Genomic DNA, 15576 nt, shown 5'->3' on the forward strand with positions numbered 1-15576 from the left:
TAAACTATAAGATGAAACGTGGAAAGTATTACCAACTGGATATGCAGTACAATGATCGTGTGGCACGTAACTGGCGTTCTGCCAATGGCGCTGATAACATGCGTTAATGTCGGAAGAGTGAGTTGTCATGGTGGACAGTGTTCTTGCCGATGTCCGTGATTTTATTTATGATGGCCGGTAACTGATCCTTTAGCATTTGCTGACCACATTTTTTCCTTCTAACATAAAGTCCTGAATGGTCAGTGGCGATTGGTAAATGGTCATTGGTAGGGCCAGACGCAGTTGATCTAACACTATATAGCGCAAGGCTGAGACGCTTACATTTCAGGGTACAGCGCATGGCTATCTATAATATGAGCATATCTTTTAGATGTCCTTGTGGCTGGCTAGCTGGTAGCTGGTGCATAAATACCTTTAGCTTGAAAGAGCGCTACAAAAACACAGGCTGTAATTTCTGAGTTCCCGCCACCCTCCTCCACAATGGACTCACGTCTCTCCGTCCTTCTACACTGCACATGAGAAGTCTCAAATGTCTAAAGGCTTTAATTAAGGGCGCTACTCAGGACTATTTAGCTGTAAATATTAGTGTGTAATTATGTGGATGTGCGAAATTCATTCTGCCTTCTTTCGTGAGACTGATGCAAAAACCAGCAGTAAATGCTAATGACAACCGCGCAGGTGCATTTTGCCAGCATCAGGCTATTGACTTATAAATGAGCGTATACACAAGGTGTCAATCTAAACCTTTCAAGAAGGGCAGTGGTCCTAGTTGCGTGAAATTAACTGAGGACGGCTGAGAGTAACATGGCCTACTCCGCAGTGTTTTTTCGTTTTCATATAATTGGCACAGACTACGTGGAAGAACAGAATATCATTTCAAATGGTATAGATGGTCTTGATGGATATGTGCCTAGAATGATTGCACCGAGATACTATTGACTCAAATTTGTTTACCTGCCTTAAGTTTCTCACGTAAGCAGCTTCTGGCTCATATCTCTGCACAGACGGGTAGTGCGCTCCAGAGAAAAGCAGATTTTCCCCTCTGACGGGTGACGCTGGACTGAATGCGCGCTCACGTCACTCTTTTTATTGTGCGTGTCATGTTTTAAGACCAGTAAAAGAAAACTGCACGTACACGGGCGTTCAGTGCAACCATTTCAGTGAGCTGTTTTCAAAATGGTTTACAAAGTCTGAATTGACACTTTGAAGCTCAAGCTAGAAGTAATAGGTTCAGTAATTATTTCTTGCTAATTATTATCTTTGAAGAACAAAATGCTACTGGAGACTAGGCTGTTAACAGCCATCAGCTGGATTCCGTGGGCTGGACCAGTTCTTTTTTAAAGGTTTGGTTGCATTGGTTACTTCCTTCGTTTTAGAACAGCCGATTATAACATGCTAGGAAGATGAGATCTTTAACCTCTAATGAGTATCCTCAACATATTATATTTTCAAAACACAGGAGAATACAGCAGGAAGCTTACCGAGTGAAAGGGCAAGGGACGCTACAAAATTCGATTGGAATCATATTTGGAACCAGTGGGCGATCTTTTTACTTTAATGGCGAAATCCTTTTTAGGCTCATGGAACGAAATCCCGTGCGCGAGAGTTGTGCGCGGGATCTGTGTGTCGGATCTGTGCATGGGATCTGTGCATAGTATCTGTATTCTGATGTCACTTGCTAATAACGGATGTAGAGCAGGCACATTAGGAATGAAAACGATTGATGGTAATTGGTAATGAATAAAAGTTATGCGACATAAATCGCTAAAATTAGTAAGTAATAATAATGATAATAAAGTGATAATAAAATGACTACGGAACGATCAATATGTCAAACGACGACTTCTAAACGCCGCAACTGGCTGGAAATGAGTAAATATGCTCTGCTATGAGTGGTAATGGCTACAATGACAAGCAGACATGGCAGTAATTGAATTACAGTATTGAAATTACTGTAACTTAATTACTTTTTTGGGAATTTGTTATGTAATTAATTACGTTTTCCGTTTGGTAATTTAGTAATGTAATGAAAATTACTTTTGGCAGTAACTTCGCAACAAAAGTAATTAATTCCTTTCGAAATTAGTTTTACTGAAGTGCGTCTGGTCTGTTCCGGTTTTTGCTCTGGTCTTGTTTTTGTAATGGCAAGTGCTATAGGAAAGAGGGAAGGAATAGCTCTCTGGGACGAAATTTGGCGGAAAGACGAAAGAATGTGTGTGCTTCGCGTCTGGAGAACAAGTTGTTTTTTTACTAAGGTTTTGCATGGATGGAAACTAGAAAGTAATTTAAAAGTAATTGAATTACTCAGTAAAAGTAATTGTAATGTAATTTCATTCCTTTTTGGGAGAAGTAATGAGTAACGTAATTTAATTACTTTTTTGCAATTTTCACCAAAGTAATTAGTAATGTAATTTAATTCTTTTTCAAAAGTAATTTTGCCATGTATGACGACAAGACATGACTCAGCATGACCACGCAACGACCAGTACGTCAAAAGACGACTTGTAATGGCCGCAATTGACAGGAAATGAGTTAATATGCTTTTCTATGAGTGGTAATGACTAAAATAACTCGGCATGACTAAGTATGACTACGGAACGACCATATGTCAAACGACTTCTAATGGTCACAACTGACTGGAAGTGAGTAAATATGCCTAGCTATGACTGGGAATAACTACAATGACTAGGCATGACTCAGCATGACTTAGCATGATAATGGAACGACCAGTATGTCAAACGACGACGTGTAATGTCAGCTACATAATGCAAATGACTAAATATGAGCAAATTATAGGAGAGGAAGGACAGGCTTTCGCCGTTCTTCTAAGAGATATCTCTAATTTATTTAGCTTACATACCGGGCAGATGTTGTGTACTTACTTTGAGTATGTGCAGCATCTCCGTCATCATATGGGCGTTGAATTCGAAGGTCGGAGTGTTGATGTAGCCGTAGTGAAAGATCCTCATCGTAAATAGGCTGTGCAGGTGTTTCTTCACACTTGATTTCTGTACAGCGTTCTTTGTTACGTTCCACGAACTGGCAGGTTGAAACAAAGTAAAGAGCTCATCAATTCAGCAAAAGCGCGTTTCAGTCTACATGCCACAATAGTTATTTATTGCGTCTTGCTCCATCAGACACATCAAAAGCAAAAATGAAAACGTGAGCAAAGTTGTGATGCGCGTAACAGATGAAGCATATGCAGACAAAAAGGCAAGCGCAATGCACGCCGCACATATTCCTATATTGTCCAACGAGAGATATACACGTGCAAGAACGTAAAGGTACGACGTGCACCATTTATTAAATCGAGAATTCTGTCACACGTGTTTCAGCATTGCTGTAATGCACCACATGGTTTGAAAAATGCCCGCTCCCTCCGCCCCCCCCCCCTCTCTTCTCTCTCTCTATCTCTTTCTCTCTCTCTCTCTCTCCCTCCCTCCCTTCATCCCAAGAACAGAAAAAGAAAAATATTCATAAATGCTTTTTTATTCAATTAGGGGGAAGGGGAGGGTTTAATGCACGTCAGGTGGGCTATTGAAAGTCGTATGCGAATAGACCAGGAGCACATCAAAATTTGAACAATAGATTATCGACCAAATGCCGAACGAAAATATGTAGCCATCTTTCAACCTTGCGCAACCAAGTGTTGCAGTTTTCGCCTGGCTGATTCGGTGTCTCAAGGAGTGCGGTAAGCTCACTTGACACAAGCGTTTGCTAACTTTGAAAGCGTATTTTGGCTTGTGAAACTGGGGGTCACTTACTTTTGCCCTTCCTTAGTAGATTTCACGACACTACAGAAAGCACAATGTGGAGCTGAGTTTTAACTAGTAGCGATACTTCTTCTCCCAAAAGATGCACGGCTGCTTGCAGATCTCCCCCAATACGTGGAAGGTGCAGCTTATCAGCCTTTCTTTAAAGCGCCTTAAATTGTGCATTAATTTCTTGAAGCCCTTTAGAAACAATTTCATCCGTCGAGTTTTGTTTGGAGCTCGAAAAGACCAGATTGTTTTCAATTATGATGTGTTGCGTACGTAAATTAAATAACTGGAATTAAACGTAGAAATGAAATATCTGCAACCAAGTAGGTTTCTTGCACTAAATGAGTGCATGACGTGGCAGCACTTTTAAGCGTGACTGATTACACTACATGCTTTAAGGTGTGCTCGAATATAGTATGTTCTTCTTTTCCACGTTGAAGTTTTCACGTTACTTTCAAACTTGGACATTATAATCATTAAGTTTAAAAGAATATAAGAAGTGTTACATTCGAATACGACACTGAAGAAAGCGCAGCCTACCTAAAGATCTAAGGTAAAGTGACATTGTAATCACATTGTAAAGTGGCTGATCGAAATGCCTGTCAAGACTGCATACACGCGTGTATGTTTGGACAATATACTCCTGTTGTATTCGATACACGTGCAATGAGAGCCTTTTTGAACAAACCCTTCAGAGAATTCCAAATTTTGCACGCGAATCTTCTGCCACTTTAAGAATGCGGTTTTGGAGTTCAGGCTTGAATATGGTTTCACGAGAGGCTGGCAAGCGTTACTCACAGCAAAAATGTAAAATAATATAAGTTCTTCAGGGTTATTGCATAAATCCTATTGCTATTTTATGTAGTCATAGGTAAGGCGTGGTTCGATACCGAAATATATATCGAACAAGTTTGGGGGTGCGCGCATTTTAGTCTCACGTGTTTTAGTTGTTGCTAGCATCTCAAAATTTAGCGAGTATACTGTAAATGGTTTTTTGCTTTCGAAGTCGCCGTAATGGCACTAGTGGATGCAAGAGTACTGATAAATTGTCAAATGCACTAGTAGGTTGATGTCAGTTTAGTGACACTGTCGTTCTGGCAAACGCCAGAAGCACAAAACACGCAGTTGATTTCAAATGATATTCGACCAGTGAAATTTCGTTTACTACGATTTCTCGATAATAGCACCACTAACAGCCCTTAATCGAAACGCGAGGTGCAAGCTGCCAAAGCACATGAACGTTAGGTACTCAGTCGTCCCACATTTCGTGCGGCCATATTGTTTTGAGTATCCAACGTGCGGAACCTTTTATTTCGTCAGAAAAGAAAATTTGCAGTTTTGGTTCTCCGGAGGAATGATCCTCATTCGACAATATGAAAGTAAAAACGTCAGAAAGGTCGAGTATCGTAGCTCGTTCAATTAAATCACTGCCTTTGTTCTGCACACGCTATATCTTGGACAAAAAGATGTTTAAATTCTGTACCCAGGTTATTTTTTTGCTTTCTTATAGGTGGTGGCTAAGAAGAAGTTTAATTTGTGCTTGAATTTTCATGACGTCAGAAATGTGTTTGATCAGACCAAGTGCCAGGAATCGCCGCTTTTGGTGGAACACGGAGCATTGTAAGTACTGTAAGATATATGCGATGATACTGCGTTTTACTTGCGTGACGGGCTGAGCAGCTAGTCCCACGCCATGTTTGCTCCTGCGGCCAAATCAAATATGCACCTTTCGTCACGCTGCTGAAGATGTTCTCCATTTGAAATAGTTTCTAATAACCGGCAATGCGCAGCAATTGTATATGTAGAAAAAAGTGCCTTGGGAAAGTTTCATTTTCGCCGCTTGCAGAGCACTCACTCGCCGTTGAAGGCGACGCCGTACTCGGTCTTGCGGTGGCCGGCCGCCGTGTTGATGAAGTGCCTCACCGTAGGCGGAAAGGGCGCGCCCAGGTCGTCGGCTTTCCTGGAAGGCATTTCCTCCAGGATGGTGTAGTCGCACACACCGTCCTCGGGGAAGGGCGAGCTCACTTTGATCAATGGGCCGAATGTGCACACCAGCGTGCTGTGCGGGATCGGCCGTTCTGCACAGGACGTATGAAGAAAGTGCGCTCAAAGATAAAGCATATATAATTTAAAACGGGGTTTTTTAGGGTGCGCACAAAGATATTAGCCGTCCTACGATACTTGGTAACCTTGTTGGTAGTATTTTAGAAGTGAACGTGTTTATACCCGAACCTGCAGCGTACATTTAAACAGTAAACAATATAAATACACGGGCGACAACAAGGCGATCTCATCTGAAAATTTAAAACGAAATTATCAGCGTTGGCTAGACAACTACTGATTTCAACTCACTAGGTTCTTTGATAATGATCTCTCCAAGCACTACGCAGATGCCTTAAGTGCTGAAAAACCGCCACATACTGTGTTGTACGGCGCTGGTAGCGCAAAACTTATTTACCAAAATGACGAGACGTCGGTATTTCGAAGCCGTGCCGCCGATGCGACCAGTGCGCATGTCGATGGAGAGGATTCTGGCCCGGAGGAAAGTTCAAAATGGAGCAGCTGCCTTTCTCTGTCCCATCCACTGTCGCCTTTGAGGTAAACTCCGCCAACGTGGAGGCTCGCATCTACCCACCTGCTGACAGGCACGCCGTGAAATGGCGTATGCGTCCTCGCTGCTCTTGATGCCGAACCACTGTCTCTAATGGCTTACTATCGCATTTTCCAAACCCACTGACGCACATTTCTCGTGCGTCATTGGGTTTGGAAAATGCTATAATAAGCCATTAGACACAGTAGTTCGGCCTCAAGAGCAGGGGGTGCTTGCGTGGTGTTTTAGGAGCACTCATCCGTGATTACCTTTTTATGCTCTTTAGTAATGAACAAAGATTCCGGCCTTGTGTAAGACGGTGAAGGTGCCATATTCGAGCTTCTGCGAGACACAGGCACAATCTGTACGCATGCGCACTACTCAGTTTTGTCGACCTCGTGAAAATGTTTTTTTATGCAATGAGAGCAGCAAGTAGACACGTTTTTTGCACATCCATCTTTAATTATGCGTAAATATACCAGCCTGTTGTCGGTTATATATGTCGCCATATTATCAGGTTTGGTTTGGTTTGTGGGGTTTAACGTCCCAAGGCTGCTCAGACTATGAGAGATGCCGTAGTGCAGGGCTCCGGCAATATAGACTACGTGGATTGTTTAATGTGCACTGCCATCGCACAGCACACAAGCGCCTTGCTTTTCGCCTCGATCGCAAAGCTGCCGCCGCGGCCGGGATTAGATCCCGCATCCTTGGGCACATCGTTTGAGCTCCCTAACCACTGCACCACCGCGGCGGGGCTCATATCAGGATTTTACCGAATAATTACCACACACAAAAAATTAAGATGACTTACGGTTGCAGGGGTGTGGTACTCTCAAGAAGTTCTACACCACCACTGAGGTATAGTAACGGTTCATAACATCTCATCCGCAGGAACGTAATGATTGGGCATTCATGCACCTAAACATTCGTGTCTGAGCAGAATCTTCATTACTATTAAGGGATCGCATCACAAAAATGTCTTTATTGGAGCTACTTTACTTACGACTTCACAATTGTCTGCATATCGGCTACTACAAATACGTACTTGGGCAACTGCAATTAGTGCGATGTGGCAACCCCGGTCATGTGGTAGCTCAAGACCGTGTGCTAATGAATATGTGCCGGATAGAGGCACGAAAGGAGGGATTATGATAAAACGAGCAGGAATTGCATACACGTGAGCGAGGGTCCACAATAGGAGAGCGGATGTAAGTACTAATTGGTAGGATACTACGCTGAGCAAAATCTTGTTCTCGACGTGGAGTCACGGCCCTGATATGGTCATGGCTGTGCGTAGCAACAACAGCGTAGCAGTACTAAAAAATGAAAGCAGCGAGAAGCTGCTGCCCTGTGCAAAACTTTGTCTTGCTTGTGAAGTCACATCCGTGCTAGACCCATGGTTGTGTGTAAGAGCAGCTGCATAGCAGAGCTATAAGAGTTGGCCAAGCGCAGTTGTGACACTCTCTGGAAGTTACTACACTGAGCAAAACATTGTCTTGCTTGTGGGTCATGCCCATGCTGGTGCCATGCCCGTGAATGAAATGAGCTGCATAGCAAGGTTATAACAGTTACCCAAGAATAGTCATGACACTGCGCCTACGGACGGTACCTTTGACCTTGACCGCAGAGAAAATCATTCCTGTACATCGACACCGTAGGAACAGCGCCGATGCATCTTGTGCAACACCGCTTTTGCAAGATAGTACAATTTTAGCGAAATGTATATGTATTTTAAAAGTAATAGTGTTAAAGGCCTCATTATGCACAAAATTTGCTGTGGTCGGTGTTGGCACCAAAAATCATGGTCATGAATCTGGAAGGCGGTAGCCGGCAAAAGAGTTAGCCGGGCGTCACTTCGTCGACGGATTATGTGACGGAAGACCACGTTATATTACAAAGTTGAGAGCACCTGCCAACTCTGGTTGGTCATTTTAGGTGGGAAGATGGAATAGGAATTAACCTTCCATGGATGCAGAGTCAGCTACATTACTCCTAGACCATGCAGACACTTTGGTATACGGCTGGGATTAAACGTGTCTTTAGGTCTATGTAGGGTGGTCGCTGGTGAGCGATAGTTGGATAGCGTAGTAGCTTAGGAGTGCATGCTAGGTAGAATATCTAGAATTTTTGGGGTGCAATTTTAGTCATTAACAATTAAGTGAGCAGATCTAGGCAATACGTACTCAAACCAGGAGCAGCATTTAGAGCCCCACATGGAAGGTATGAAAGCTACAGCGTCATACCGTTAAATGCGGAGCGCATATAGTACCCATGATCCTTATTACGTTTTATTAGCGTGCCTGTGAATGTTGCTGCCCCTTTCAAAGCTAGAAGATGTCAGACGTACCGATGTCGTTAATAAATATTGTCATTGTAACTGTTTGGTGCTGCAAGGCCCGCCAACTTTTTCATTGAGCCGAAGATGTGAAAGAAGCATATTTTTATTGCTTAGAGTTCACTACTGTCAGCTTTATTTCCTCTCTTAGAAAGGCTGCACGAGCAATCACAGTAGCTAGAAACTTTCCTATGTTGTGTGAGTGACTACTACATGCTATACCGTTCAATGCGCAATATGTAGAGTCAACAAACTCGACACTCACGAGTGGTCGTTGTCGTAGTCGTCTTCGTCGTCGTCGTTTTCCCTGTTGCAGCAAAACGCTTTCAGTTAGTGAGGCTGACACAGCACACAGCACGCGTTTAGTTAGAGGAGCGAGGCCCGGTATGTGCACACGAAATAAAGCACAAAAAAATTTCGAAAACAGGATCAATGCCTAAGTACAAAGTTTTAAGTGAGATAGCGACATTGCAGCGTTGAAGTGGCGCGTGAATAATTGCTTCTGCCGCCATTTTAGCAGTGTCTTGAGATCCACCTTTGCACAGGAAGCTTCTGTGGGTATTCGTTAGAAATATTGCAGTAATCAGCCTTTGTGCAGAGCACTCAGCTGCGAGGTCGTAAAGGGCACCAAGCCAGGGTTTATCACAGCTGGATGCCATGGGTGACATGATGCCTTGGGATGACATGGGATGCCATGGAGTATATGATTTAAGATTCGACGAGAAGAGAGATTGGAAGAGCAAGCATTCGGCGACCAGAGTCAGCCTCCTCTCATTCGTTTCTGCCCTTACCGTGACGAATGACTATGTCGCAGTGCATTATTATTGAGTGTTGAAAATTTCGGTCCTTTACACTTTCAATGTGACGCGCGTCAGATTACAGCCCTTCTTATTTGTTGCAGTCACGAATAGCACCGAACAAGGCAAACGAAGAAACGCCGACCGAATTGTGTGGCAATATATTCCCCTACAATCGATATTTCCTGTACTACTAAACGTATAACGTCATGAGAGAGCAAATAAGATATGATAAGCATGCAGTGGCTGTCGCTGCCACCTCTGTCAAAAGTGGAATCGACTAAAATAAATCCTAAGAAGGTTATGATTGTGACAGATTCTTTTTTTCTCAAAAGGGCAATATGGCCACAAAGCGCCAAACACAGCAGCTGATCCCGATGGGAAGTGTGAAGAAAAATGGCCGACGGTTAAACCTAGTGTGTACGCGATAGCGTCATTCGCGTCCCTCCATTAAGGCTGCCCATTACGCGCTGCGCGCTCCTCTTATACACTCAGTCACAAAATGACGTCCATTACCACGTCACATCGAACCATATGCCCATGTCACAGTTCATCGTTTTTACCTTTGACCTACGACCTTTGTTACCATGGGGTGCCACACCATGGCGACCGCAGAAGTGTTTCGTGGTTTGACCTCTGCCTCACTTGAAGGTCATGTTTCTGTGCACAGAGACCTTGGTTTTATCATCGCGTGTGAAGATATCTTTTTAATAAAACGTTCACATAATACCAAAATTTTCGAAGGGCAAAATGTAGCGCCTGAAAACTCTGGACTCACGAGTTGTCGTCGTCGTTGTAGTAGTTGTTGTTGGGGTCGGTGTAGTAGTTGTTGTTGGTGTCGTTTTTTGCAACTGAAAGAAGGAACAACAGAATAAATACACAGGCCGGTTGAGCGGCTTCTGATGATTGCCTACTGCTTTCGAGTGCAGACAGATGCTGTTCGTCGAAAAAGGTAAGCGCAGAAATGCTGACAGATGAGGCGCGGGTCATAACAGCCGTCGTGTGCCGAAGCGGCAATAACGCTTAAGCCTCCAACAATCGATATCCCTGAGGTAAGGAGCCTCCATCCCAACATACGAAAACACTAGGTCCCTGCCCCCCCCCCCCCCCTAAAAAAAACAACAACAACAAGAAACAGCCCTCTCCCCCCGCCCCCCCCCCCCCCCCTTTTGGTCGTCGGCACCATTGTCAGTTGCAATAAGCTCACGCAGAACACCTAAGGTTTTTCCCACTATGTGGTATGATATGGCACGCACACGAAATATTGTCACATCCGGAAAAACACCCAAGTACACAGTTCAGGTTAACTAGGGACAGCCTGACGTCGAAGTTTCGTGTAACGCATTGCATCAGCCCCATATTTAGCAGTGTCGTAAACCCTGCCTTTGTTCGGAAAGTTTCGAGTTATATTGTGTTCTTATAGCAGTCGCAACCAAGATGGACGAACCACTTCTTTAGAAGCTCACAAGCGCCGCCACGAAAAGGGGCTAAATAATGCGAGACGAGGAATGTTAGTTTTTTTTTGTGTGTGCAAAATCATTGTTAAAGATTCGACGACAAGAGTTATTTGTTTGCCAAGGATTCCATTGCGAGATAGTACAAAGTCTATAAATATGAACCGTGTATCCAATCCTGCGTTCAACAGGTGATAATTTTAGTATCATGTATTTTAATAAGGTTAGTGTATTTGCAACTCACAGAGAAAACAGCGACCAGGCCCGGCTACTCTCTGAGATCGAAATTCAATTTTCGGGCTTTCTAGTGGCTAAATCTGACGCAGATCAGTGTCATTACGGTGAGCACGAGTAAGCTGTGCGAATGCGTCTACAAAGAGACTCAGAACAGCCTCATTCTAGCGAGACTGGCTCTGTCTCCTCCTCCTCCTCCTCCTCCTCCCCCTCCTCCTCAACGTCTCTGATGTAGAAATGAGGCGCTAAGAGAACACTGGAGCTGAGAAAGGATTCAGCAAATTTCTCAGTCTTTAGGAAACGTTAAAATCGCCCAGTCTCAGTTCCTGTAGACATTTGTTGACAAAAATGCGCAAAGAAAAAAAAAAAAAAAGGAAGAAACGTGGTACTGGCTAAGCTGAGAAAAAGTGCTTGCGGTACTAAGAATAAGGTCAGGGAACTGTTTGAAGCCACCGGATCAGTTATGGCATTATGAAAACTTATTTGAGGCCTTGAGCCCCCTTAGGTGGACCTGTCAGTAGTTTTTCTTCCAGGTACCCGGCATCTGGCATTCTATTCGAAAATTATGCATTTCTTGGTGGACAAAAGATGCTTTCCAAAATTTTACTTACTTTTTTGGGTGGCCTTGGTAGTCGCTGGAAACATCATAAAATTAAGTTCGTGGCATATAGCTCACCATCTCCACAGAAAGAAAAAAAAAATGTTGCGTAATTTTAAGGCAGAATAGCCTAATTAGGCCACAATATTTAACTCAATGAGGATAATGGATATTCTTGAACACGATGTCTTGAATACTAGCAAATTTTACGCAAGCGGGGTAATTGCTATATGGCTCCAATGGATGCTTTAGGGAGGGATAAAGTGGATTACGATAGGTCATGTTGTAACTGGACACTCAGTAAAACGCTTTTGCCAACTGTAGAATCCAGTTGGTCTTGCAATTTGCAAGCACTTGGTTTATCGAACTCTATTCAAAGCATCCTTGTGAATAATTCTATATTAGACAAACAGCGCAGCACTGATATGGTTTCTGTAATAAGAGCTGCCTATAAGCAGCTTTATTTACTACTCAAGAGTATTCATCTGTTGGGATATCACGCCTGCCGAAACTAAATGAAATAACTGAAATAAATGAGCGAGCGCCAATGATCCCGACAATGAGAGTATCGGAAATGGGTTATATTAGTGGGAACAACCGCATACAAATATTCCACTATTATTGTAGGAATTGCGTAACTTCATAAGTATTACAGTATGCCTGTAACATTAGGCAATGTCACTGCAGAATTTATTGTGTGTTTCAACATAATTTTGGTCATGACGTCTGTTAGCTGCTGCTAGCTGCTCTATCAACCTGCAAGTAATTTTGGTAACTCAGGACTCAGTCTGTTTTACAATTTTCCTGCTATTTTGTGAAGGGTTTACGTTTTTAAAATAACGGAAACTGATTGGAAGCAAACTAGTTATAGGTTTCTGGATAAATGAGAAAATTCTTTTTGAAGGATACAGGACTGATTAAACAGGTTCAAGACACAATTGAAAATAATGACTTCAACAATATCGTATGGTGGATATGCTTTGCTGATACTTCCTCTGATCCGTTAAGAGGTAGTGAACCCAGTTTGATCTTCTTAGCTGTTCCTTATGTTGATATAGTACTCAACGGCTATGCAGCGCCACGCGTATATATAAAGATTTCCTGATGCGATCTTTTCTCTCAGTTAGCCTATCATGTCAGTTCAAGTTGCTCACCTGCCTCCGTCGCTGTGGTGGTTTTCCTCGTCCCTGAAAGTTTAGAATTAAAACATGTGTCTCGATGTGCGCACTCGTTTTAAATATAGTTCAGCTGAGTATGTTACCTATCGCGAGTGCACACTATTGCGCGTCTTCCAGGGTACACAAGTCTAGCTTTTGGGCACACCAACAATTCAACAATACCGTGTGGTGGCGACGCGGTGCTGACACAGCCACTGAGCGGTGAGAAAGTTGTGTGATATTGTAAGCTTATTTTATTCAACATACAGTCTCTGCTTTCGGTGCTTGACAAGAGTTGCCTCGTTTATAGTGGCAGCTTCAATAGGCCTTTCCGCAGCTTATTTGGCATGTGCTTCATATGGCCCTTATCGTGCCTTCGGCGCGTGCAGTCCGCGCCGCCCGCTTTTTCTTTGCACGTGTGGCTCGCGGAGCATGCCGCTTTTGCTTCTTCAACATCGTATGAGAAGCGCAGTTTTTTCCTGTTCCTTAAGTGGTTCTCCTTTTTTCGTACAATATCCAAGCTTCATTTAAACTTTGGTAGAGGAATAACTAGAAAAAAACGTGTCATTTCACTGCTGTTCACTTCCAGATTGGGTCAAAGTGTACACAGCAAGTCTTTATGCTTCGAATCTAACTGTTCTTTCTCAGTTTTCATGTTCCCTGATTCCAGCCTTGCTGCCTTGTAAGACATGTAACGACATATTATGTCGTTATTAAAAACGGGAAGAACAGAACGCCTATATTTATCAAAGTTCTAGCCATAACTTCGTGAGATCGCAGGAATATGGCTGCTGGGAACTGTCTTTGAATGATCGCTGTATGTGTTTGAGAATATATATACCACTAAGTATAACGTTCCTTTCGCTAGGTTACAGTAAAGCTACCGGCTCGCATGCATTTCGAATATTGCCAACCACTCAATTCAGAATTGCAGGTACATTGCGGATTTCGTCTCGACAGATGCGCACGTCTTCGTACAATTTTTCGGCGATCTTAGGAGATAAAACAGCAATAAACGAATCAATAAATAGAAAACTAAGCATTTCAACATTGCGGTTGCAAAAGGTCCTCGCTGGGCTTCTGGCTATGATCGATTCCGAACAGAACGTTTTGTGCAGTTACATACACTAATTGTTTGGCTCTCAGTCGCCATTGTGCTACTTACTTTTAGTCGTAGGCTTTGTCGTCATTGAGGTAGTTGCTGAAAAAGATTTCATTTATTGATGTTTATGGCGATTTTGACGACGTGCAATATTTAATAGGGGTCGATTACAAAAAAGAAATCGTGGACTTAGCATTAGGACAGAGGTGACCAAAGGTGGTAAGCTGATCAATGCGAATTAGTGTCATCTAGTTAAATCAGAAAGCAATGGGTAAAACACTGGAGATGTAATGCGAAGGCGAGACGACCGATTGCTCATAAGGCGGGTTAGTATGACGGATAAGATGACGGGTTTCGGAGAAATAAGGTGAGGTTAAGGGTAATCTATAAGACAGAGCAAGGTAATGCCGGGAACTGGGAGAGTTTTTGTGTATTGGAGGGGACGTTGTTGGCTGCTGCTGCTGCTGCTGCTGCTGATGATGATGATGACTAGGTATCTCTTTACACGTGCAACTTAAGTTTATTGAATATATGCAGAACAGAAATCACACTTATATCCAATTCATAGCGATAACTTTATGGGAAACAGGAATTTGGCTGCAGGAGCGAGATAGCTGCTTATAGATAGCTGCTTAGTGCCTGACACTACTGCCGTTTTATAACTTGTCGGAATACTCTTGCGTGGGCGTACCGAGAGTACATCCAATGAATACTCGGGATATGCAATGTATGCCTCGCAGTAGTGATGCAGTTTTTCAAATTTCCGTAAGAAAATTAGCCCACTCTACACGACGTTTTACGAGAATAAAACGTATACGATATTGTTTGGCTACTTCCTCCCGTTGTGAAACGTTTTTTCAGCTCTGCCTACGGTGTCCGAATAATTAGTACCGCTTGTCTACGAATATCTACAACACTATAGGGGCAACGTGTATCTCGCTAAATTTGCAGTAATGTCGTCTCGTGTGTGTGCCGAACAAAAACAGAAAAACCGTCCACAGCACTGCAGTATTGGAGCTGTAGTGACATTCTAAAATTTATTCTTCAGAGATCTCGTGTTATTGATTTCACCAATAGTATGCAGTAAATCTGCATTGTAGAGATCTTTCAAAAACTCAGCATGTCAACGGCACCTGCAATACACTTAAATTTATATGTGCAATTAATTTGAACGTACTCCACGCCCAGTAAAAGTTCCTGGCAGCAGGAGAAACACGTGAAGAACAAAGCAAAAAATACAAAGAAAGATAGGAAGAACGTCAAGCAGTTGCACAACCTGTTCTAAAGCACAAATGTCAGTGAGTGATGAGAAAAAGTGGCTGATTTCGCTCAGGTATGATGGACGGAAAAACAAAGAAATTTTGAAAACAATTGTTCTGTCGAAGCAAAGCGTTAGGAATTAGTGTGCCTGTTTCTGGTTGACATAGGCGTTATCGATGTAAGATACCAGTCAGGAGCCATTTATGATTTATTATTAATGGGAAAGCATTAGATGGCTATGTTCGCGATACCTTGTTCTCAAAATTTATCACAGCCATCGGTCACATG

General features: G+C 43.0%; 1 protein-coding gene across 1 annotated transcript in view; it reads right to left on the reverse strand.

The window, feature by feature from the left end:
• The window catches only part of LOC146178820 (uncharacterized), a 39906-nt gene that overhangs the window by 15260 nt on the left and 9070 nt on the right, over positions 1-15576 (reverse strand). Inside the window, exons 5-10 of the mRNA XM_084580043.1 lie at positions 12924-12956; positions 11346-11433; positions 10262-10334; positions 8952-8993; positions 5617-5839; positions 2883-3039 (exon numbers count right to left, since the gene is read on the reverse strand). Coding sequence (XP_084436169.1) covers positions 2883-3039; positions 5617-5839; positions 8952-8993; positions 10262-10334; positions 11346-11433; positions 12924-12956 — 616 coding nt within the window. The remainder of the gene's footprint in view (positions 1-2882; positions 3040-5616; positions 5840-8951; positions 8994-10261; positions 10335-11345; positions 11434-12923; positions 12957-15576) is intronic.

The sequence above is a fragment of the Amblyomma maculatum genome, chromosome 9 (genome assembly GCF_055883805.1).
Source record: "Amblyomma maculatum isolate TAMU_Amacu chromosome 9, ASM5588380v1, whole genome shotgun sequence".
NCBI lineage: Eukaryota > Metazoa > Arthropoda > Arachnida > Ixodida > Ixodidae > Amblyomma > Amblyomma maculatum.